Raw genomic sequence first — 24,756 nt, forward strand, 5'->3', positions numbered from 1 at the left:
CTGTGCTATGGGATGGACGGAGCCCAGCTGGATGAGTACGAGGTTCAACTGAAGGAACTCTTCGACGGTTTTGACGGCAATGGCTCGGGATCCCTGTGTCAGGAGGAACTCTCGGACCTGTGCCAGGCTCTGCATCTGGAGGAGGTGGCACTGGCACTGCTGAGGGAGCTGGTGCAGGAGGGCAGTCTGTCGGACAGGGTGAGGGGGGCAGAGACTGTACACACAGGGGGCAGTCACACGGGGAGAGGGGGTGGGGGAAGAGACATAGGGAGGGCAAGGAGGACCAGATACTAAACCACAAGCCGGACACAGGCAGGGCAGAGCAGGGGAGGTTGGGTCTCAACACACACACACACAAACACAGAGACACACACAGGCACACCATCTGGTTCCTATGGAGGTCTCTCGGGAGACTGGCCCAAACATATAGCTCCAGTTCCTGTAGAGGAGGATGAGGAGGGGTCTGTAAATCACTGCAGCAGAGAGTGGCAGTGCGACACACTCCAGGCAGCTTGCTTGTGTGCCTTGCACTGTGTCCTGCGTGCAGCGTGTGTGTTGACTGAAGAACGCCATTTTCTGACAGGGTGTTCCAAGCACACAGGCTGTATGCAGCCCATTGTAAGAGGAGGTTTGTTACGGGTGCACTGCTATCCTTGCTCAGTGTTTAGCTAAAGGTTATGAAGGAGGAATGCTTTCAGTGACCTTGAGCTGTAAGAATGCGTGGACAGATTAGCAAGGGTGGAGTTCAGGTAAGAAACTGCAAGGCGACACTGAACAAGGGAGCAAGCCTCTCTAACAGGACCCTCCCTGATACTCTGCACAGGCTAGGGGAGGAAGCAGGACACGTGCGGTGTGATCTTTCACATGCTGCGTGCCGCTGGCACATAATATCGAATGGAACAAGTCACTGAAACCAGCAAGACTGGCAGACGAGTGCTGTGTATAGTCGGAGAGAGAGCGTGCAGTAGCAGTGTGCAAAGAGGTTTGCATTGCGATTGCTGCGTTTCCCTTACGGCAGTACAGTTGCGCGGTGAAGAAAAGTCCAAGGAGGAAGGGGTGGGGATCTCGCTGTGTACCTCTGATCGTCACCCCAGGCATTGAGACCTGATCAGCAGGCCTGTCTATGACGACCAACCTTGTTATTTGATAACGTGGGGATGGATTTAATAGTGCCGTCGCTCGCTGCAGCTCAAGGTCATCTGCTTTAGGAAGGGGTGGGTGTGTTACTCAAGCCCACTACCTTCCACACTGCAGCCCAGCAGTTTCTCTTATCCACTGAACAACCCAGATCCACTCCAGTCCCTTCCACACTGCAGCCCTGAACTTCAGGCTGTAGCTGCTTAATGCTGCCCTGTACTGTGGTGCGCCTCTGTGCTTGCAGTATAGCCTTGTCTGTCAGTTAATAATCGCATGGAGAGGAGATCTGGGGAAACATCTGTTTTCTGGCCCTGGAAAAGAGGTGATTGTGCAGACTTCATGACAATAGCAGAGTTTTAATATGTCAAAGGAGAAGTGGGGGGGCTCGCATTCCAACCCAAGGAGTCACAGTGTCACGTTTCAACAAAGTAAGTATGCATATGTATGATGTCAGACACTGGCAGCTGTTACTTTATAGTGTGGTTCTCTGCTTTTCATTAAATTAAAAAAAAAAAAAAAAAACCCTGCTTTCAGCAGAGCAGCCTAGGACACGCCCACTCGAGACGGACTTGACTCCTGGGCAGGTGCATTGTGGGATTACAGGGTAAAGATCATCTCGCAGTTCTGCTGTTGCCAAGGCTCCCTCACAGGTGCTGTGGTTCAGTGCAGCAGGCTGCTCTGTATCTCAGAGTCTAAACTCCACAGCTGCTGCTGATGTCATTGAAGGAGAGTGTGAAGGGCTGTCGGTGACTGAGCAACAGTCTGGCAAACAATGAAACCTCCTTAGAGAGGCTTAACTCTTTCTGTTCTCTGCACGAGCAGTAAGAGTTACTCACTGTTTAAACTCTTTAAAGCACCTATATAAAACTCAGTAGTTTTACTCAAGGTGAAAATCATTGTTTATTTCTTTACAATTAGCAGTAATCCAATAAAACAAGTTTCTTGATTTGAACCCTGGCCCTCCCCCTTGTCTTCCGTTCCAGGTTCATTTTGAGCAGTTTAAGGACGCGCTGATCCTTGTGTTGTCAACGACGCCAGGAGGGCAGCTGTCTAATGAAGAGAACAGCCAGGAGCCAGGTGAGAGCGAGACAGACAGGAGGCACAGACACATCTGCGAATGAAACCGTAAAACAACAAGAATCCCAGGATGCACATACAGGGTGCTTAGCAAACCAATCGCAAACGCCAGCAATACACACACACGCACGCACGCACGCACGCACGCACACACACACGTTTATTAGATCCTCGCTTTTAATGTCTCCGGCATGGTCATTAAAACATTTTGTTTCTGGGTATTCTGATGTGCAGTATCGTGCTATAAAGTACTGGAAAGCAATGCAAATTATAGACAAAAATGAATGTAAACAAAAGAAAAAAACATTCAAATGATCACACCGTGTAACAATTTTTTTTTTTTTTTGTTCCTGGGTAGTAAGTGTTATTTCCTAATTGCTTATGCCTCAAAAGTATAGAAAATGGCTATTATTCCCCACAAACTTTGCTTTTGTGACCAGGACAGTGATATTTCAAAATATCACTATTTCCAATGGGAAAATGGGCAAATTTGTGTCTTTTCGTTCACATAAAGTCAGAAAAAAACAACATATGAATCCAAATTAACGTGTATTTATACTAAAGTAATACAAAAATGACTACAAAAGATTTAGAAGTGAGTAGTTTTTCGAGATTTACGATTATACTGTAAATTTACAGTATAATCGTAAATCTCGAAAAACTACTCGCTTCTAAATCTTTTGTAGTCATTAGTGATATTTCGAAATATCACTGTCCTGGTCACAAAAGCAAAGTTTGTGGGGAATAATAGCCATTTTCTATACTTTTGAGGCATAAGCAATTAGGAAATAACACTTACTACCCAGGAACAAAAATTGTTACATAGTGTCATTATGTTCTGTTGGTCTAGAAACGCTTTGAAAATATTGCCCTGTATCAAATAGACAAGCGTTTGGGTGGTGCCGCCTTCAGCGTTCTGATATGCACTTGAAGACGGCAGCTTCCGAAACGTTTGTCTGCTTGACTCCTGTTGTCCTGCGCTGATGTGCTGATGGGCGTGTTCTCTGCTGCAGACTCGTCCCAAGCTAACCCCAAGTTCGTGAAGGACGGGAAACGATACGGGCGTCGCTCGCTCCCTGAGTTCGGAGAGTCTATAGAAGGGTTTGCTGAGGTCAGCGAGACAGAGCCAGCTGCCCCAGAAGAGAATCCCCAGAACGCCCCCCCTCGGGACGGGTGCAGGGTAACACCTTTTTAGTCTCTTGTCTTGTTTTAAATCTATCGCTGGCTCTTGCCATTGCATCTGCGACACATTGCTTAGGTCGACAATAAAAAACAACGGTTGGGCGAACAATCTGGGGGTGCCATTGAAACGAGGGACTCCTTCTCAAATTATATGTGACGTGTCATGTGATCCACTGGTCCTGTGAAGCTCTGTGTGCAGTTATACAGCATGGGAAAGCAGAAGGCTCTCTGACATCACAAGGGGTGGGATAGTGGGTGCCCATGTGACCTGCTCACTCCTGCATTGAGCAACCCTCGAAGACGTTGAAAGAGTCCAAACGTCTTTGATTTGAGTTTCTTTTATTTCAGCCAGGCCATGGTAAACTGATCTGCACAGCTACGCTTCTCTGGGTATCTTCTGTGTTTAAAGTTTCCCACCACATGTGCATTCCAGTCCAGCACTGACTTAGCAACTCCAGTTCCTCTTATCTATCACAGTAATGCTGAGAGAGGTTGATATTATTCGATATTCAGCTTAGAAACTGTGCCTGTTGGGTCTCGGAGCTGAGCAGCACTCACACACACACACACACACACACACACTCACTCACTCACTTGCACAGACACACTTGCACTAACACACTCGCACACAGACACACTGCCGCCCATACACACTCACTCACACCCCCTCCCATGCAGAGCAGCAGCAGCACTGACAGGCTGCGTTCATTGCACAGCACGGTCATTTTGACTTTGCCTATTTATATGCCAAGAGAATTTATAGGCAGTACAAATACAATGAGTTACTTAGGAAACGGATTTAGTGCTGCAAACAGAGACACAGAGTGAAGTTGGTGTGCAGCAAACTGTGCTGCCTGAGCACCAGTTTAACTGCCCTGGACTGTCACTGCAGTGTGATTGCATCCCTGGAAGTACTCTGCTGTGCACCTGCACTGCAATTTACCCTGCATGCACTTATCAGCATTGGGGCTGTTGCAGTGCTATGAGTATATGGTCTGGCATGTCACTTGGATTAAACTGGTCTGGTTATCATGGAATGGGCTGGTCACACTGTAGGCTGAATCTGAAAGAATGTTCCAGGGATGAAAACATCATAATGAGTTTGAATGGGGGAGGCTGTTGCAGTGACTTGCTTTTTTGCATCCCTGCAAACTTCGAGTTGGATTAGGAGTATCATGAGAGCTACACAACGACAGTCATGAAAAGTTCTGATTGGGTTCGGGATTTTAAAGTCCTGTGGAGAGATGTTTGCTGCTGGAGCAGGACCGGATACCAGCAGCTGTACAGTTAGGAGTGAGGAAGAAGATTGCTGTGCCTGTGTGGGGAGGCAGGCTGAGTATTTAGGAATAGGTTGGGCTGCAGTAATTCATTATGTACAGTGTGTTGGTTTCAGGGGTGAAGTCATGTTGCATAAAAGAGATAAGAAAGCAGAAATATGTTCTTTTCATCGTAAGAAAACGACCATTGCCCCATTCTTAAAATCCTCTGCCTTTGATCATAGCCTTGACTGGGAGCCAGGCGTGTTTTTTGTTAAACTCGTCATGCTCCCTGCTATTGCCTCGTCACAGTGTGTAAGCATGTGGTTGAGATTCCTCCTGTCTGGTGTGTAGGACCCCAGCATTGACTCGTGTTCTGACTGACTGCTGCAGAATCAAACTGTTTTAGAAACTTCTCTCTCAGCCAGGCGGCTGGCTGGCTGGCTGCCTTACAGAGATCAGAATCCAAAGGCTTCCTCAGAAGACACGATGCCTTTTGTTAACACTGTGGTGTTACCAGCCTTTGTTTGGGGATTATGATTGACCATTCCTTTGTCTACTCATTTAGAATTTCAGAACACAGGCCTGCAACTGGTCTGTCCCGGGTTCGGTTAAGACGAGTGCAAAATGTTTTTACATGTTTTACAAACATAATAGAAAGTTCACCGCCTCACATGGGCCACAGAATTCCAGTCAAGGAATGTTCTTTATTTTGTGTTTTATAAGAGCGTCATGCAACACAGGTTGAGACACGGGCTGCTTAAAGGCCATCAACAGGTTGTGTGTGGAGAGGCTGCATTACACTGGCCGCTGTTTCAGGACAGAGGAGCTTCCATGCAAGCAGGCTGTTGCAGTCAACCAGCTCCTTGTGCTCCGTGACGGGGGGGCTGACAGCTCAACAAAGAGCACAATCTCGGGGTCGCAGGGACCTGCGTGCCATCTGCTCAGCTGTGCGGCTGAAACGACACGGGGGGGGGGGGGATCGCTGCCTATATTGAAGTTCTTCCTCGGCTGCCCTTGATTTAGAGTTCTGTCAATTTAACCCCGCGCCTGTCCTGTATTGTCATGTGTTTGGGGGTTGGGGGTGTCGCACAATGGCATTATGATGCACTTCATGGGGATTCTATTGAGTCGTGTGTCCCCCCCCCCCCGAATGCCACTTTGCTGCTGCTGGAGCTTTGACCCGTGTGTGGGCCCTGTGCCGTAACAATGACCCCATTCTGAGTATTCTAATACCCCCCCACCCTCGGTCAGCTGATTTGTAAAGAGTAAAGCTGTGAAAGAAGTTGCTGGGGGCGTGGCCAGCTTGTGACGATCAGAATGTGGGCGGGCCTTGTGATTTTCATAGTTAACCCTTTTGTGCCTGGCATCCACCAAGCTGGGCACTGAATCAGCGGGTTCAGAAAGCAGTGTAATCTGTAAAAAGATATTTTGTGGACAGCAAAATGTTATTTTAAAAAATAAAAAAAACTAAAAAAAAATAAGGTTTAATAACTTGAACTCGGCATCTCGTATAAAAGGAACTCCAGACAGGGAATCCATCCCACTACTCGCAAAACACGGGGTTAGCACTGTTAAAGATCCTCTTTGCTAGCACTGAGGTCCTGGCACCCACTCTGTTCAGCTCTGTCTACTCGGGGTGTGTTCCGGAACTCCTGGTAAACAAGATTCTACTGGATTCTGGGTTAATCCTCATATCCATGGAAATAGGGCAGGTTACTAGTCTGTTTACATTTCTAATCTGGAATCAGAAATATATTGAAAGGAGTCCTGTTGTCCCTGGCTACACTGTACAGTGCAGTGCATTGATTAATACAATCCAAGCGCTCTATACACCTCTTCAGAGAGAGGGCCATGCATTCTTTACAACTGTGCTTGCATTTTAAATATAGGACGCTGGCCCACACAAAACACTCCTTTAATAGCTGCGGATTGTGTCAATTTCATTTGCTTATTGAACCGCACAAAACTTGCATTGATACCAGCTATAAATACGTCTGCTGTTTCTCTCCACAGCACTGGAAGACATCCACACAGTACAGTGAGGAGTATGAGGCTGAAGGTAAGAATGCGGTCCTAGCGCATTGATTTCAGAGCACAGCTCCTCGCTTCCAAGGAATTCGTGGTTCAGACTCTGCCTGACCGCTCTGGCATCACTTATTCCCTATAGACAGGCTCAGTGATGGTCTCTGGGTAACTCCCAGAACTCAGATGGGAGATACAGCCTGCCCTGGCTGTGGTAGAGGAGCTTGTGTGTTTCCATAGAGTGACACCCCCCCCCCCCCCCCCCCCCCCCCCCCCCCCCCTCTCTCTCTCTCTCTCTCTCTCTCTCTCTCTCCCTCTCTCTAGGTCAGCTGCGGTTCTGGAACCCCGATGACCCTGGCACGCCCCACAGTGTGCCTCCCCCCTCCCCGGACTGGCTGGAGGAGCGGCTGGGGGCTGTCTGTGAAGAGCTGGGGGTGTCTCGTCAGGGCTATACAGGCTGCAGGCAGCCAGTTTCAATGTGCGAGCAGCTGGGACTGGCGGTGAGGCGCGCTCCCTCTAATAATACCCAGACAAACATGTTGCATTATTGTATATATTGTAACTGTTTGAATATATTTATTTACAGATAATTACTTAATTTTGCCTGTTAACGTTGAACGCATTATGATCCTGAACCATTACCACCTTCTTCTAATTGATGAATGTAGTTCTTAATGGTTTGCATTAGCTCAGTACTGCTATCTAGTGGGCAAACACAGTGTCTCATTCTCTAAGTGCTGTTCGTTCCTCTTGGTTTGAGTTGCAGGGGCTGGACGATATTTTTACGAATCTGGACCCTGACGGGATGATGAGTGTCCAGGACTTCATTTCCGGGGTTCTGAGGAACGGGAAGCCCCCTACCCCCTCTGCCTCGACCCCCTACCAGCAGCTCAAGAGACGTCTCTCCACACAGGTACACCCTAGGCCCCTCTGCGCATAGGCAACTCAAGAGGCACGATCACCCCCTGACCGAAGCTCTAACCATAACCCTAAACCCTCCAAACCCCAGCCTAGCCCTCTTACCCCTCTCGTTGTGTTTTCTCAGTCGTTTGACGAGAGTGGCAGGCGCACGGCCACCCCCTCGGCGATGACCAGCACCATCGCTCTGCGGCTCTTCTCGGGGCTGGACGACGGCTCAGGGTACACCAATGCTGAGCAGCTGCTGGACGCCTGGCAGGAGGAGGGCATCGACAACTGCCATGAGATACTGCAGGTACAGGGCTGGGAGCAGGAGAGCGGGGCTCCCTCTGTGGTGCAGCTTGATCCGCTCCAGCTTTCATTTGGAGCTCTCTTAGCCAGCGTGTAGAGTCAGTCAAAGTGCTCTGCAGTAGTATTATTTTCTGATGGGAATGTGATTAGAAAGATGGCAATGTGTGTGTGTGTGTGTGTGTGTGTGAATCGGTAAGCAATCTGTCCCAGGCTATCCTGTCTTTGCGCATTCCCCTCTCTCTGTGTTTCAGGCTTGTTTGTGTGGCTGTGAAATTGTTTTTTTGTGCTTGAGCCCCGCTGTCTCTCTCTGTGCTGCAGGCTCTGGATTTCAGTCTAGACAGGAAGGTGAATCTGAGTGAGCTGACAATCGCACTGGAGAACGAGCTCCAAATCACCAAGAATGGGATTCACCAGGCAGTGCTGGCCAGCTTCAAGAGTGAGATCCGCCACCTGCTGTGAGTGCCAGGGCTGACGCTGCCTGTTACACACACTCTGCACATTGCACTCTGTTACATACACAAATACCAGACAAGCTAACAGTTTGCAGAAACAATTATGCACCAGTTAAAGCAAAAACGAAACCAGTAGAAATACAGGGCATGGCAGTGCGTGTGACAGAAGAGCTTTATTTGTGAATGAGTACTTTGCATTGAGTTGAAATGTTGATGTTTTTACATGTGGTGCTATAGGGGGCCACTGAGCCAAACAGAGGTGCAGCACACCCTGATATAAACAGAGTCTCGCACTTGTCTCTAATCCATCCGTCCGTCCATCTGCCAGGGAGCGGGTGGACCGCGAGATGAGGGAAAAGGGGAAGCTGCGCTCCGACCTGGACAAGGCTGACCGGCTCAAGACACAGATGGCCGCCGAGATGGACGAACACCACTCCGCCATCGAGCGTCTCAGCAACAGCAACCTCAGGTATCCAGGAGCACCAGCTCCACCCTTTCCTCTTGTTCTGTCCTCTACTCGATCATACTGCCTCCTTCTCTTCCCCTTCTCTATCGCGGTCTCCTATTCATTCTCCCCTTTCCTGTCCCTCTCCTCCTGTGCGCTGTCCTGCCCTCCTGATGTAATAAAACGATCCCTACTGCAGGAAGCTGGAGCAGGAGTATCGGGACAGGCTGGCCGCAGTGAAAGCCGAGCTGACGAGAGAGAGGGACCAGATCCAGCAGCAAGCCAGCAAGCAGAGGTCTGAGCTGGAGAGGGAGGTGGAGAAGGTGAAGGAGGAGGAGCTGTACCTGCGAGATCGCCTCTCACTTGCACACAAGGTAACACAGTCCTGCCACTGCAAATACACACCGCGGAGACCTGGAGCCAGTGCTCTGCACTGCAAATACACACCGCGGAGACCTGGAGCCAAATACACACTGCCTAGGGTATACTCTCTGCAATATCTTTATAAACTCGAGTGACAGAAGGTATAGTATGCATATATAGTATACAGATCTGTGAGACCAGCCTTTCAGACTCCCACACATTACACAGTACTCCAGTCTTAGAAAGGTTTGCATGGATTGTGCTCTACCTTGGTGTTAACCTGTGCTCGTAGAAGACCTGGATTGAGAGCTCTCCACAGGTATGATGCCATTGCTTACTGCCTCCAAACTGATCTCTAAACCTAAACTCTCGCTTTCTCTCAGGAGAACATGCGTCTGGAGGCAGAGCTGCTGGAGATCACAGAGAAGCTGGTGGAAACTGAGAACCTGGCCAGCAAACTGCAGAGCAACCTGGATAACATCCTCAAAGAGAAGGTATAGCAGTGTGACGCACGAGGGGAGTCTGTATAGCTACCATTCTGCTGTACCTGTCTCTCCGTGAATAAACATATAATTAGAAAGCCATTCTTTGCAGTCTGTGTCTCTGCACATTACTGTGTTTGCCCCAGTGTATTCTCACGTGGCGTGTGTTTGTTTATTGCTCCACATTGCTGTGTTTGCCCCAGTGTATTCTCACGTGGCGTGTGTGTGTTTCTTGCTCCACATTGCTGTGTTTGCCCCAGTATATTCTCACGTGGCGTGTGTGTGTGTTTATTGCTCCACATTGCTGTGTTTGCCCCGGTGCATTCTCACATGGCATGAGTGTGTATGTGTGTGTGTTTATTGCTCCTCAGTTTGGTGATCTGGACCCGGGCAGCGCAGGGTTCTTCTTGCAGGAGGAGCGATTCAAACTCATGCGGAACGAGTGTGAGCAGCGGTGCAGGGTAAGCATTGCATCCCATCAGCTTCCTGCGACATGAGAATCGATTCAGTGAATTGAAATGCAGCGCACCCTCCTGACCTCCCTCTGTCTCTGTGTGTGTCTCTTTCTGTCTCTGTCTGCCTCTCTCTCTCTGTCTCTCAAGGAGCTGCAGGACCGTATTGATGAGCTGCAGGCTGAGTACTCCGCGCTGGGCAGGACATCCCGCCCCTCCCTCGGACTGTCCCTGACCGAGGATTTTGACAGCAAGAGCGGTGTTGGTGTGGAGTCAGACCCCGGTAAGCACCGGCTCGCCCCGCTCGGTACTGAAAACACGCTGTCCCTGCCGGAGGCATCCGAGACACCACTCTGCACCAGATCACTCGGCCTTTCTTTGCAGAACTCAAATCCAGTTCATTTGTGTTTCATCTAGACTTTATTTCAATAAATATTACATACATACATGCATAAGGGTGGAAAAAAGAATGCAGAGCAGTTTGATCCATTCCTGGTTTAATAAGACGCACCTGAGCTTGTTACCTATACAAGCTGATGGTAAAACCTGGAATGGTTAAAATTGCTATGCAACAGGATTCTTATTTCTATCAACATACATACATACATACATGCGTAAGTTTTAAAATCTGTATCATGTTGATTTACTTATTTATTCTATTTCACCTGAATTGAATCAATTTTTGCATGGAGATGAAGTTCTAGAACATGCCTGTCCATGTTGATCACCTAGCGCAGGAGAGAAGCATATCTGTATATTCTGCAGAGAGTGTTCTCTGTGTGTTGCTCACAGTCGCTGTCTGTTTTCCCCAGGTCTGAGTTTGGAGGAGGGTCATCCCTTCAACATGAGCCTGGAGGCGGAGATGCTGGTGGAGCAGCTGAAAGATCAGCACCAGCAGGACGTGGCAAGCGTGAGAGCCGAGCTGCAGAGCAAGGTGAGCGATCAGGGGTGGCAGCGAGCTCCGGGGGTACAGAGGCTGCTGGAGCATAATTGGACATTATTAATCAGGGTGAAAAATGGGAGTCAAATAAATTAAGAAAACAATATATACCCTTAGTGGTACCTTTTCAAACCATCTTGTTAAGAACTCTTATCAGAAGCAAGCTCGGTTGAAAATGTACATCAGGTATGGAAATAAGACTCCATTCCTGGTTTTACTAGGATTTTAATAAGACACACCTGAGCTTATTACATATACACTGTGGCTAATCAAGCTGGTAGTAAAACCTGGAATAGTTGAAGCTGCTATGCAATAGGAGTCTTATTTCCAACCCTGTATATCCGTGAGTAACTCAGATATAGCAATGGAAAAGTAGAAGGCAAAAATGTTATAGCAGTCTGTTTTAGATTGCCGTTGCCTAGCTGCTGTAGTATTAAAGTATGGTGAAAGTGTTTCGTGTGGTTTGCTGTGTTGCAGGTCAGTGAGCGTGAGCAGCAGATGGAGGAGTTGAAAGCCGGCCACGCTCGGGAGCAGAGGGCACTGGAGCAGCAGTGCCGGGAGGAGATGGGCCGAGTCCAGAACCACATGGATGAGCTGCAGAGCCAGCTGGAAACCCTGGAGAAAGAGCGCGAGAGAGCGGAGCAGCTTCGCATTTTGAGGAGAGGGCGGAGCTGGAGCGGCAGCAAGGGGAGGAGAAGAACCGGGCCCAGGCCAGGGCCTCCGAGATGCAAGTCAGAGTGGAAACCCTGGAGAGCGAGCGTGAGCGAGGAGAGGAGGAGAGACGGCAGCTGGAGAGACGGCACATGGAGGAGCGAGTCCGGCTGGAGGAGTGCGGTGAGAAGACCCTGCAGGGACGAGTGCAGGAGGAGCGCGAGAGGAAGCGGGTGGAGCTGGAGGAACGAGAGGAGGAGCTTGCGGAGGAGTTCAAGCAGGAGCGAGGCTCACTGGAGAAGAGGCACCTGGAGGCACTGGAGGAACTGACTCTGAAACACAGCGAGGAGAGAGAGAGGCTAACCGGCCGGCTGCAGAGCCTTGAGCAGCAGATCCTGGAAGAGAGGTGAGAGGACCCTGAGTAGCGGTCTCCTTTTGGATGGTGTAGTCCTGGTATGCAGTAGCTCAGCATGAGGTAACACAAGGTGTATAGATGGGTGATGACAAGAGATCAGTATCCTCTTTGAGCTGTGCTGTTGTGAGGAAACTACATTTATTTTATGTATTTCTCCGTAAAGGAACACACACATGTTTAGTTGCTGGCTTATCTCTGTGTGTCAGCAACATTTTGACCAGAATACTCCTGCTTGCACCATGCCAGGTGAGGTCAGTTTTATCGATACTTTCTTGGCCAATAAAACAATCGGTCAGTATTTCCATTAACTCTACACTGTGTGCACTGTCACAGAGGACACTATGGCTGCTCTCTAAGTTTAGCTTCATATTCTGCTCTTATGGTACATCTAGTATTACTATATATTCAAAATATAGATAAGGCAATGCTGATGAATGATTGTATGTGTAATTAATTGAGCTTACATGTTATTGAATGTATCTTACATAACACAGTGTCAACAGAGAAATGGGATTAGGATTTGATACAGTAAGGGAGTCTTTTAGAACAGAAAACAAAACACCTGTTATGTTGCAGCACCAAATGGATATAAACAGATGATCCGCCATGAGGGCACTTAGTGCTAACTGTTTATTAATGATTGCCATGTGTAGGAAGAAATTGGAAGGCCACTTCAACCAGAAGATCAGAGAGGTGGAGGCCAGGTTCTCAGGAGACCAGGAGGCGGTTTCAGAGAGATTCCGGCAGGACATAGCCCAGCTGGAGGAACGATATCAGCGGGAGCTCAAGGATCTCTCGGAGCAACATTCTGAGGAGAAGGCTCGGTGGGAATTCGAGAAGAAAGAGCTCAACCGTGAAGGCGAGGGACATCGGGAACGTCTGCGGGAGGCCCTGGAGCGAGAGAAGGAAGTGGCATCCCAGGGGCTCATCCTAGAAAGAGACCTCCTGGAGAAGAGCCACAAAGAAGAGTTAAATAACTTAATCACTAAAAACCACCAGCTGCAGAAGGACCTGGAGGATCTCGGAGCTGTGGCTCGGGGCAAAGAGACAGAGCTCTGCGAGCAGGTGTCTGAGCTGCAGAACGAGCTTCAGGAACGGCTGGAGGCCAAGGCTGAGCTTCTGGCTCAAGCTGAGGACAAAGCCCAAAAGCTGGACCTCCTACTTCAGCAGACAGTGGAAGACTTTGAGCAGGAAAGGTCCGAGCTGCAGTCTCAGCTCTGCAGCTTGGAGAAGAAGACCATGGAGGTGTGGGCCCTGGTAGAGGAAGGAACGCAGGTGAAGCAGGAGCTGGCAGCAGAGATCTGCAATCTGGAGACCAGAATACAGGAGCTAGAGCTGGAAGCCTTGACCTTGTCAGAGGGCTATGAAGAGGCCAAGAAGCAAAATGTGGAAGTGTTTGCCAAGGTCTCACACCTGACTGAAAGGATAAAGGAGCTGGAAGGTGAAGCAGAGGCGCTTGCTGGCTTGCAAAGGGAATCCGAGCAACTCTAAAGGGAGGAAATCAGCTCGACCTTCAGGATTCCTGATGGGACAGTGGTCCAAGTGGAAGAACACGTTCCCGGAGAAATCAAGGTCACCGAAGGAGATGGTGAGATGCCGGAGGTTGCTTCTCTCAAGAAGATGATCAAGCAGTTGGAAAAAGAGACTAAAATCATTCCTCAGCTGCAGGAAGAACGCGATCAAGCCATGAAGGAGCGTGATGACTGCTGCACTGAGGTACTGGAGCTGAGTGAGAAACTTCAGGATCAAGGCAACCTCAGAGTTGAGTTGCAAACAAGGATAGAGGCATCTGAAGCAGAGAACCTGAAGCTCCAGGGGTGAATAACTGAACTTGAAGAAGCAGTTGAAGGGGAAGATACCAGAAGGACATCTGTTGGGGAGCAAGCAGAGAGGGACAATGAGGAGCTCCACTTGGACATCTCCAGGATGATCGAATGCACTAAAGAGCTGGAAGACAAAACCATGCAAGTGATGGAACTCCAGAGCATGTACAAGGAGTGCTCATGATAAATGCAGGCTGAGGGAGGAAAAGCTGAAGTTGGAGGAGAGAGTCCAAAGTCTGGAGGAGGAGCGGGAGCAAAGGTTAGGGGACCTGGAAGAGGAGTGTGCCAGGTCTAAAACAGAAATGAGCAGACTGGCGGAGGAGAACTCTATTCTCCATACTCAGATCAGAGAGTTGAAGAAGCAAGAGGAGCTGCTCAGAAGCCAGCACCAGGAGACTGAAAGCAGCAGAAAGAAGGAGGCAGCTGAGGTGAAGGCCAGGAAGGAGGAGATGCTGCAAGATCTCAAAATCCAGCTGGAGGCCAAGATCCAGGCCATGTCCAAGCTGGAGGACAGCTGCGCGGAGTTCGGGCGCGAGAACACGGAGCTGAAGAACACTGTCTCAGACCTGCAGAAGAAATGCCACAAATTCCAGGAAAAGAGCCAAGCCAACAGGTAACGTAGCTTCTCATCTGGAGGAATATGGGAAGTCGTGGTCCCTCGTGCACATCCCAGCTCAACTAACCCAATGTTGCTCCTGTAGCCACTCCTGTGCAACTGGTCCTGTCGTGTAGGGTAGTGTTTCTGCCAATGGTCAAGCTCCTTTTGTCCTAACTCTTCCTCTCTAGTAGTGGTGTAGACAAAGCTTATTAACTCTTGGATGTGCATGGTGTAGTAATGCTCTTAGAACAGCATGTATCTTTTAAAGGTGTATATACCTTTGGTAGATGGTTTGGGAGCATCTGGTGTAGATGCTTTTGTCATGTTTTTTGTGTATTGTGTTTATACTGTAGTCTACCTGCTTTGTAGTTCTAATGGTAATTACACTGCAGCATTAACAAATGCCTTCCATGTTTGTCATTTATTTTAAGATTAACTTGTCTTTTTGATTACTCTGGGCACATTTTATATAAGTGAGTTTCCCACAATCTAAGGATGAATTGCAGCAATGCATTGGAAATGTTACTTTCCACAAACTATTTGGCACTACTACAGTGAAGGGCTGGCTGGTTCCAGACTTCTCCCAAAGTTGCATCATGCTGCAGGGATGGAATTGAGACTCCTACTGCACAGCAGTTTCCCCCATTCCAGGTTTACAGATTTGAGCCTCATTAGCCACAGCTTATAGGTAAGAAGCTCAGATATGTCGTCTTAACTCATGGATTGTATCAAAGCGTTATGCAGTGGGAGTCTTATTTCAATCCCTGTGCTGTGAGGCAGTAGTGGCTGGAAAGTTATCTGTTTTGATTGACTCATATGATCACATCTAAGTGCACTGTGCTGTAACTTCATTCTGTCCTCTCTGTTTCGCTGTGTAGAAGCGAGGCTAGGAGGCTGGCTGAGGAGACTCTCTCTCTGAAACGGGAGATCTCTACACTGAAGGAGGGAGGGAGCGGATGTTGTATCCATTCATAACTCTAAACACTCGCTCATAAATTCTCTCGTTCGCTTCCCAGGCGCAAGGAGGAGCAGTTTAAGAAGGAGAAGATGGCGGCGGTGAAGGCTGCAGAGAATTTTAAGAAGCAGGTACGTTTCCTGAATATAAAAACAGCTGCAGGGGATGCAAGCTTCCTTCCCCCTCATCTGATTAAGATTGTTATGCCTTCATCTAGTTTGAGCTGAAGCGAATACAGTAGGCCCTCGCTGATACAGACCCTGTTATGCTGTACATTCGGACATGCCGAACACAACAAATGCCCTCCAACTATAATGCTGGGTCATTGTAAATTGTTTGATTGTTTGAAAAAAAGACTGGGACATGGAGAAGACCAGATACAAGTAAATCACTAGAGTTCAGAACACCTCGTTATTTCAGACAGCCTGTCTGTCTCCTGACATGTCAGGTTTAGTGAGGGACTACTGTAATTTAAAAGGAAAGACTGTTAGCTTCTCAGTTTGTTGGAGCTGAAATGAATAATTTAAACACAAAATGAAAGGATAGGGGAAGGCTTCTCAATGAAGCTGGATGCCTGTGTGTTGCCTAGGTGCTGGAGCTGCGGTCCCGTGCTCAGCAGCTGGAGATCAAGAACGCAGAGCTGGCTCAGAAGAGCGGTCAGAACGCCAAGGACTTCGTGGAGCTGAACCGGAGAATGTGTGAGGTGGTGCTGTGGCACCACGAGAACGGCCGGTGCCACCACCAGGGGGAGCTAGAGAGGGAGAGAGCTGCACTGAGCGCCGAGCTCAGCCAGGGGAGGAGCAAGGTGAGCAGGACTGACATGGGGCACGGACACGGGTATGAGGCACGAGGTTGATGGCTTTGTAGACTGCTGTGATGATGGTTGATGGCTGTGTTGACTGTTGACAGCTTTGTAGATTGCTGTGATGAGTGTGTTGACTGCTTTGTAGATTGCTGTGATGAGTGTGTTGACTGCTTTGTAGATTTCTGTGTTTGGCTGTGCTGATGACTTTGGAGATGGCTGTTGATGGTTGTATTGATTGTTGTGTGGATAGCTTTATGGATTGCTGTGTGGATTTAATGCATTGATTTCAAAACAAGAAAAACTCTCCTACTCTCACCTTTACCATTGAGTACCACTTCCACATTGAGTGTTTTAGAAGCAGATTGGAAGCGAATTTACCTTTTCATCTGGGTCAGTTTTACTGCAGTATTGAGGCCAAATCAGCACATTAATGAATGGATTTATTTAATATCTGCTGATTTGTATAGACTTCTTAAAGGCAATTATGAATGAGTATCAGCACTGTCCTACTGGGTAAGCTATCGGGACTTGTACACACTCTCCTGCAACACAAAGATGATGGTGATATGTTTTATACACTGCTTTACAATAACGATGATTATATTCATCGCTGTATTCTCCGGTCAGATGGCGGCGTGCATGTCCACTCTGGAGTCTGAGCTCTGTAGGGTTGAGGAGAGGAGCCGAGTGCTTGAGCAGGAGAAGGCACTGCTGAGCCAGGAGCTGTCTGCTATGAAAGAGAAGGTGAGTTTAGAGGGCTGGTACTGGGAGTGATGGTGTCTGGCTGCCTCATCCTGATCAGTTTAGATGTGGGATAGCGGCCGTTATGCACTGTGCCCAGATTAGTCCCAATGTAAAGTAAGGGACTGGCTACAATCCCAGGGCTGTGTGTTGTCTGTTGTGTTAAGAGGAATGGGTGTCTTTTTAAGGAAGGTTGTGTCTGTCCTCTATGGCTCGTTCCTGACCTGGTTTGTCTGTGTGTTGGTGTAGCTGTCGGGTTCCAGTGACCTGAAGAAGGAACTGCTCAGCATGGTTTGCAAGAACGAGAAGCTCCAGAAAGAGAAGGAGGTGCTGAGCGAAGAGCTGAACCACTGCGTGGACAAGGTACCAGCTCGCTTCCAACACAACACTGTTCTTTGTGTTACAGTAAAACATATTGTACACTGTGACTGACCCCCAATAGCAGTGATCCTCGATTACCTGTGCAACCTTAGGCAAGGTGATTCACAGTAAGCACTAATCAGGGTCTGTGAATTTGCACTAAAAACGTTCTCTCTGCTCTCCTCCCTGGTTGCGAAGATCAGAGTGCTTGAGAACCAGCTCGCTCAGCTTAGACATGACCGGCAGGCAGTGGAGCAGCACGCACAGACACTGAGGAGCCAGCTCAGCGCCTCCCTGGACAAGGTAGAGACCGGGAGAATGAGGGGGGGGTTAAGTTACAGGAGCAACCTTTTTACGTTCTTTATATATATATTTCATAATATTTTTTACACTTTTTCAGTGTACTTCATTAATATGTTGCTTGGTTTCTTTTTGGACATTAAGAATCTCTTTAGAACTCTGTTTCACATGTTTTTTGTTTTTTTTTGTATTTGCTTACTTTATAAACCGATGTTGCATTGAACTCAATATAACCTGTATGTGTTTTCTGCAATCTCTTGCCCCCAGGTCCACAGTCTGGAAGAAGCAATATTGAGTTTCTAGAAGGTGGTGGTTGTTGGTATGGAGGGGTCTGAAGCAGGCCTGTGCCCTGACTCTGTCTGTCTGTCTCTCCCCTGCAGGTGAGCGAGCTGAGTGACTGCGAGCGAGAGCTGGAGAGGCTGAAGGTGGAGAACGAGGCTGTATGGAGCCGGCAGGCCAGACTGGAGAGCCAGGAACTGGAGGTGAGGGGCAATCGACACGAGCACACGCACGTGCACAGAGTGTAACATGAACTCACGGCTGCCCAAACAACAATGACAGACTGTATTGTGGCCAAAAGTTGAGGCATTCGGTATTATCAGTTCCAGTACGTCTTCCCTGCCCACCTTCTCAATGCTTAGTGCATTATTTCCTTTGTATTTTATGAATGACATGATTGGATGAGCTCATTTAATCTCATTCCCATCTACAGTTAAATACTGACACATTACTGATGAACAAAATAATCAAGATTGCTCTAATACTGTGTGCCAGTCAGGGTCTGTGCTGATGGGGGTCTGCTAAAGCAGCAGCTTGACACCTGAGTGCAGTGCAGGTCTACCAGTCTACTCCCTCATTACAGCCCTCCACCTCTCTGACCCTCTGCGTACTTCTCCCTCTCTCTCTCAGACTCTCTGTGAGCAGCTCGGAGGGCTGGTGCCTAGGGAGCAGCTGGTCCAGGCCCAGCACAGGCTGCTGCAAGGGGAGCGTCGCAGGCAGCACCGGCCCGAGGACCTGGGGCACCAGGCAAGAACGCCCGCCCCCACAAAGCCGATTTATTAGGATTCAGCCAGAAAAAGTGAAAAGATTAGATGGAAAAGTTGTTGTGCTATACTGCTAAGCATGGGTGTCGTATTCCCGCTCTGTGGTTTGTGCTGTGTTGTGTGGCTGCTAGCGGATTGCTTCAGGGTCAAGTGTACCTACCTTCTCTCTCCAGGGCGCATTACCGGAGCAGCGTACCACTCATACAGACACCTACAGGAGGATCGGCGGCTTGTGAAGGAAGTTAAACGCCAGCCCCCTCTCCCCTCCCACTCCTCTTCTTTTTTATGAACTGTTCAGACTGAATAAGCTGACAATACTCAAGACATTCTTCCCAGGCTGCACTCTGGGAACCAAAAACCAAAACCATCACAGTGTGCAATGCAGCAGGGAACTCCCAGTCTCTTTCACCAACCAGTGAGGCTTAGCAATTAGGGGATCAGTGTTCCAGTCACATACAAATACATGCACAAAAAACACAAATGAAGGGATGTAAAAAAAAAAGTTTGACCAGCACAGTACTACTGCCTCAGTAACTGATGTTAAACTAATTATGAATGCTTTTTTTGTTTTTTAATGAATTTATTTAATTAAATTGATTTGAATGTTACACTTGCCAGTTAACAAATAATGATTATATTTATGTATATGGTAGCCTACTGGCTTTGTTTCCTAGCAATTTGCATCCCAGTGCTGTTTTTGATTATTGTTACTGACCTGGATACTGTCATTGTCGGTGTTTTTTTGTTTTTTTTTAAGGGAATACATTCAGTTTTCTTGACCCCTGTACTGTAACAGAAAGGTCAGCAGGTGGCACTGTTTACTGCAAGCCTCTTCAGTTGCTGGGGCTTTGCGATGGAGACTGCTGCATTGCCCACTGTAATAATAATTGGTGATAACAAGGTATCCTTGAATGGAAATGGAAGCAGTACTCTTCAGTGCACTCCTGTTCTTGTTTTTATACAATGTTATTAATGTCAGGGTGGAAATGCACTCCTGTTTGAAATGTAAGTTTTGTTTTATTTAATTGTTGTCGTCCATCAGCAGCACTGTGTATATTGGTAGAGGCTTGTCCAAAGATCTGCTCGCCTTGCACTGTAAAGTTTATTGACAGTATTATCACAGGTTAATTCAATACCACCACCTTTTTTTAAAGCTTGCTTGTGAAGAAGCTGCTCTTGCAGTTTTGCATCTGCAGCGCTCCCTCGATATTCCATTGTTCACTCATCTGATTATTTCACTCTTGTGCCTTGACGACAGTGGAGTCCTGCATTTTCCTGATTCACTGTTGAATATGAGTAACTCAGACAGTGAAATGAGCACTGAAGTCTGTGTTTGTTTAGCTTTCACAGCTAAACAAACATATTTAATTGAATGTATCTTTCGTTTTGCTCTTCGCACATTCACATTGAAACCACAATGCTTGTTACAAAGCCGAGGTGCTCTGCACTAAAGCAGGGTAATCTGATATAGCGTAGAAAGTGCCTGTCTCTAATCTGTGTATCCTCCTCGCAGACGTTCACAAGCACTGAAATCCACTGTGGTTTTATATTGCATTATAATTTGCTGAACCGTTGATGACAGCATGTGGAGTGTTCACAGCAAGAAGAGTTTGATCAGAGGGGAGGGCTTGTTGATCTTGGCAGTAATGAGACTGATAACTAGGGTCAGATCTGGAAGCACATGGGTGAAAAAACAAGTACTTTTTGTATTTAAAAAAAAAAAAAATGTATGTAAATGATTATTCAAGTTAAACAAAAAATGACACTGATGGAATTTTGTATGATTATTTTTTTGTAAAAAAAAAAAAGAAAAGAAAATACACCCGTTAAAGACTAAAGATGCTTGGCCGTTAATATACAGGGTGTAGATTAATGCAGAGTGTTTTTTCTGCCTTGGCCAGTCATGCATGTGTTCAGGTGGATAGCCCGTTGATTCATTTTGCACTATTTGGAGGATTCACTAAGACTCACAAACACGGTGTCCCTTCATGGGAGTGTAAAGGACCCTTGTTTGAAAGGCCTCCCAAAGTGCTCTTCTCTGGAACCAGTTTGACAGTTCGGGTTTTTGTTTCAGCCGTTTCCTGAATACAGTGTAAACTGTAAAACAGTACAGCACAATGTCAGTTTCTACAGTAAGGCTGGATCTACCATAGGATCTGGTTAAAATGAAAACCTGGTATTTTGTAGGTCCCCAGGATTGGACTGGGGTCCTGAGTGAGAGAGTGAGCAGATCCTGACTTGCCTTTCCTACCAGCAGTATTGTTTGTATTTGTGTTTGTGTGTTTTATGTCATTGTTTTGTTAATGATCGCTATTTTTGTAGCTTTTGTTTGACGTTATTTATTGTATATTGTTTTTTTTTATAGATTTGTAAAATCAATTTTTAAATGATTGTATTATTGAATGTTTGTAATTTATTATATTGTTGATTGATTTTTATTTCTATTTTAAAAACATGGATGTATTTATTTTATTTTGTTTACCATCAGATAGTATGTGTTTTTATGGAAAGACTTTCTATTGTAAGAACTAAACAATAAACAGTCCTTTAAACAAATGGAGCTTTATACCTGTCTCTCTTATGTGTTGGTTGTCAATTGAAATGAGCTGAAGACCAGCTCTGATTGCATCTGAGGGGTCTGCCTTGTACAGAGGGCTAGTTGCAGTGTCAAAAGACCCCACATTAAAATGTACAGAGATATAGCCTCTGTTACATACTGCAGCAAAGGGACCAAACGGCTGATGTAGCGAGGGGTGGCAATATAATGAGGGTCATTAAAACAAATCCCACAAAATACAAAAACTGCACGTGTTAGCAATCAAAACGTTTTATTTTTCAGGACGTTGCGAGATTAGTGCAAGTACTGCACAGAAACAGTAATGAGCCCAACATGTCAAGCAGTTCATTTCTACATAATAACAGCTCGATTCTTGATGCTGATTAAACTGTGATTCATTTGTGCATGCTTGCTTGGCTTGATGCTCCACTCAGCTGGCGGATTGCAGGGCTGCAGCATAGAGTGTAGTTCATTGGTTTCTGTTGGTGCATGCAGGTTCTGGAGGAGTCGCTGGTGGAATGCAAGGGTGGCATAGTAGAGGAGGAGGCGGGGGGTATATGTGGAATAAATATCTTTAATGAATGCTGCTTTCTGGCAGTCGAATAGGGCGCAAACTTTTTTTTTTTCCTCCTAATCTGTGTTATTACTTCACCAGGTTTCACTGCAATATAAACCTAGTTAATGTCTAACCTTTTTTTAAATGTTGTGTAATTGTGCTGTGAGTGTATATGCAGTGGCATGTCATTCCCTCTGTGCTGACCGGTGTGTTTGTGTGTTCGTTCTCTCTGTGCGTTGCAGGAGGGGGATGTGCTGCTCAGGATGGAGGAGCGGATGAGGAATGTCGAGCAGAATCTCCGTAACGTCAAGCTGCTGCTTCAGGAGAAAGTCTCTCAGCTTAAGGATCAGGTAAACTACATTGAAACCCTTCCTCCTATTTTGTTATCCCAAACCTGCACCCCAGTACCCACTACCTCTCACCTGCAGGGCATGTTGTGTGTGTGAGGAGATAAGTGTCTTTAGTGAGGATACAATACCAGACTGGGTGAAGGCTTTTATACTAGCGAGCGAGATTGTGATCTCCCATGTACACTTGTATGATATAGTTATCTAGTTACAGCTATTAAATGGCAATGGCTTTGGGCTTTGCCAATCCCAACTATACTGTTTTGTTTTAAGATATGAAAGTGAATGGAAGAGAGATCCCACTTGTCCAGTAATGTCTTGTTGTGCCTCTCTCTCTTTCAGCTCCACAGGAACACCAAGGCAGACAAGATGATCAAGGACCTATATATTGAGAACTCTCAGCTCCTCAAGGCTCTGGAGGTGACGGAGAATCAGCAGAAAGTCACAGAGAAGAACAACTACCTGCTGGAGGAGAAGATTTCCAGCCTGAACAAGATTGTGAGGGACCTGAGTCCCTCGCCCGTCCCTGCCGTACCCTACCACTTCACTCGGTCCTAGCATGACCCTACCACCAATGTTCTATCTGAAACCTTTATCTATACCACAACCCTGAACCTACATCCCTCCTACTCCAAACTATTAACTACCTCCAATCACAGCACACCTGTACCTAGGAGTTTCTACAGACCTTAATAGTTGTTTTGTTATATATGTATATTTTTTTACTGACTAGTTGTTCCTTTTACAAAAAAAAAAAAAAAAAAAAACTTTTGACCCAACGTGCATAATGGCTTGCAAGGACAAAAATGATGTTAGACTTTTCTAGTAGATTCTCTGACTGTGATGCTGATCATTTTTGTCATTGGGTGGAGCTTTCTAGAGTGGTCCACATCAACCACTTTTACATGTGGCTTGTTAGACTGGTATAAGAATAGATTTTTAGATCTGAAGACGCACTTTATGCTGTTTGAAGAAATCAGTTTTTTTTTAACCTTGCCTGAAGCTGCCAGAGCCATGAGGCTGCCTCTTTCTTGAGTACCATAACATTCCTGGATTTGATCAAATCATTGCTTTAACTCTTTTGAGCCGTGTATGGCAGTGTGGTCTCTTCCCATTGCTATCAGTACCTACTTTACTTTTGGTTCCTGGAGGATTTTTTCAGTGTGAAAGAAAAGAAAGACAAAATGACAACGGCAACAACGACAGAAATACTACTACTACTAATAATAATAATGTTTCAAAAGGTACATACATTGTCAATATTTGCAATGCGCCTGTTCTTAAAACCATTTTTTTTCCTTCCTTTCACTAATAAATGGTGCATATTTCACATTCACATCAAGCCTTTCACAAATCTGCCCTCTGTAGAGGGCAGCAAGTGACAACACAGAAAAAAAAAAACTATTAGAAATTAAGTCCAGGAAACAAACTTTCATTCACTACCTTCAGCATGTGACGTTCAGAAAGATACATTACACTGACAGCAGATCAGGTGACTGCAGATCTAACCCAGAATTGAGCTGCTGCATGCGAGTCACGCTCTGGACCACACTGTATAATGCTAGAATTAGAAGGTGTTTATCTCTGAAGCAATTTGCAGATTTCTTAAGGAGAGATGCAAGGAGATCGGGGGGCGGGGGGGGCATCTTGTTACCACAAATTACTAACTCATCAATGAAAGCCAGGACATACTTAATGGTAATGTGGCAACTGTATTTACAGAGAGATGTTTTTTTTTTTTTTATTTAAAATGGTGTTCATCACAACTGAGTATGTCTATCTGGGATATGGCCAGTCAGATGGAAACATCTTGTTTTGTGGCATTGGTAGATTACACTGTAAAAATAATAAATTCAACACAAAATGGGTTTGAATAGAGACAACAGTGCAGGAATATATAGTATTGGTTTGCTTTTTTGTGTGCCCCCAGTGCTTCTAAACCAGCAGCCTACTCAAAGCTGTGTTATTTGTATGGCAAATTATAATACTGAAAATAAGACTAGTCTTGAATGCAAGACCACATAGAATGTACGTCTCTAAGAAGAAATTAATTATAATGTAGAAGAACCACAAAGACCAAACAATTTTTATTTTACCGGGGAAAGAAACATAATCTAACCAGATGCTCAATTTCCATGTGCCTGCTTACTAAACATATGTGAAATATAATATGCCAGCGTGCCTCAAAAATCAGAACCATGCATAACATATTTGCTGGGCAACATTTCTAAATAATTCAAGGTTTTTGTGCTTTCTCTTTGCTTGGTCACTGTATAGCAGCAACATCTGCATCCAGATTCTCTTTGCTCGGTCACCAGCAACATCTGCATCAGATTCTCTTTGCTCGGTCACTGTATAGCAGCAACATCTGCATCCAGATTCTCTTCGCTCGGTCACTGTATAGCAGCAACATCTGCATCCAGATTCTCTTCGCTCGGTCACTGTATAGCAGCAACATCTGCATTCAGACCTTTGCAATATGCCATGACAACATGGATGCCATTTGCATTTTGGAATGGATCTAGAATATCATTTAAAATTAATGTTGTTTTGTTTTGGGTTTATTTTCTGTCTAAAACACTGAG

At 46.5% G+C, this 24,756-nt stretch overlaps 2 protein-coding genes across 2 annotated transcripts; both read left to right on the forward strand.

The window, feature by feature from the left end:
* Window positions 1-21,030, forward strand: LOC121323815 (ninein-like). The gene is given in 23 exon segments (XM_041265042.1): window positions 1-198; window positions 2,121-2,214; window positions 3,228-3,394; window positions 6,669-6,714; window positions 7,002-7,177; window positions 7,444-7,590; window positions 7,723-7,890; window positions 8,205-8,341; window positions 8,667-8,807; window positions 8,983-9,157; window positions 9,530-9,640; window positions 10,000-10,089; window positions 10,231-10,363; window positions 10,893-11,014; window positions 11,498-11,674; window positions 11,677-12,077; window positions 15,524-15,593; window positions 16,052-16,267; window positions 16,895-17,011; window positions 17,258-17,371; window positions 17,567-17,671; window positions 18,049-18,150; window positions 18,578-21,030. Coding segments are annotated over 23 exon segments (3,348 nt in total). The 5' UTR covers window positions 1-12; the 3' UTR covers window positions 18,731-21,030.
* A 649-nt stretch (window positions 21,031-21,679) lies between these two features.
* Window positions 21,680-22,943, forward strand: LOC121323816 (ninein-like). Its single transcript, XM_041265043.1, has 2 exons — window positions 21,680-22,174; window positions 22,514-22,943. Exons 1-2 carry the CDS (start codon window positions 22,088-22,090, stop codon window positions 22,727-22,729), a joined length of 303 nt encoding a protein of 100 aa, XP_041120977.1. The 5' UTR covers window positions 21,680-22,087; the 3' UTR covers window positions 22,730-22,943.
* Window positions 22,944-24,756: the final 1,813 nt, after the last annotated feature.

This window comes from Polyodon spathula, chromosome 12, assembly GCF_017654505.1.
Source record: "Polyodon spathula isolate WHYD16114869_AA chromosome 12, ASM1765450v1, whole genome shotgun sequence".
NCBI classification, from domain to species: Eukaryota; Metazoa; Chordata; class Actinopteri; order Acipenseriformes; family Polyodontidae; genus Polyodon; species Polyodon spathula.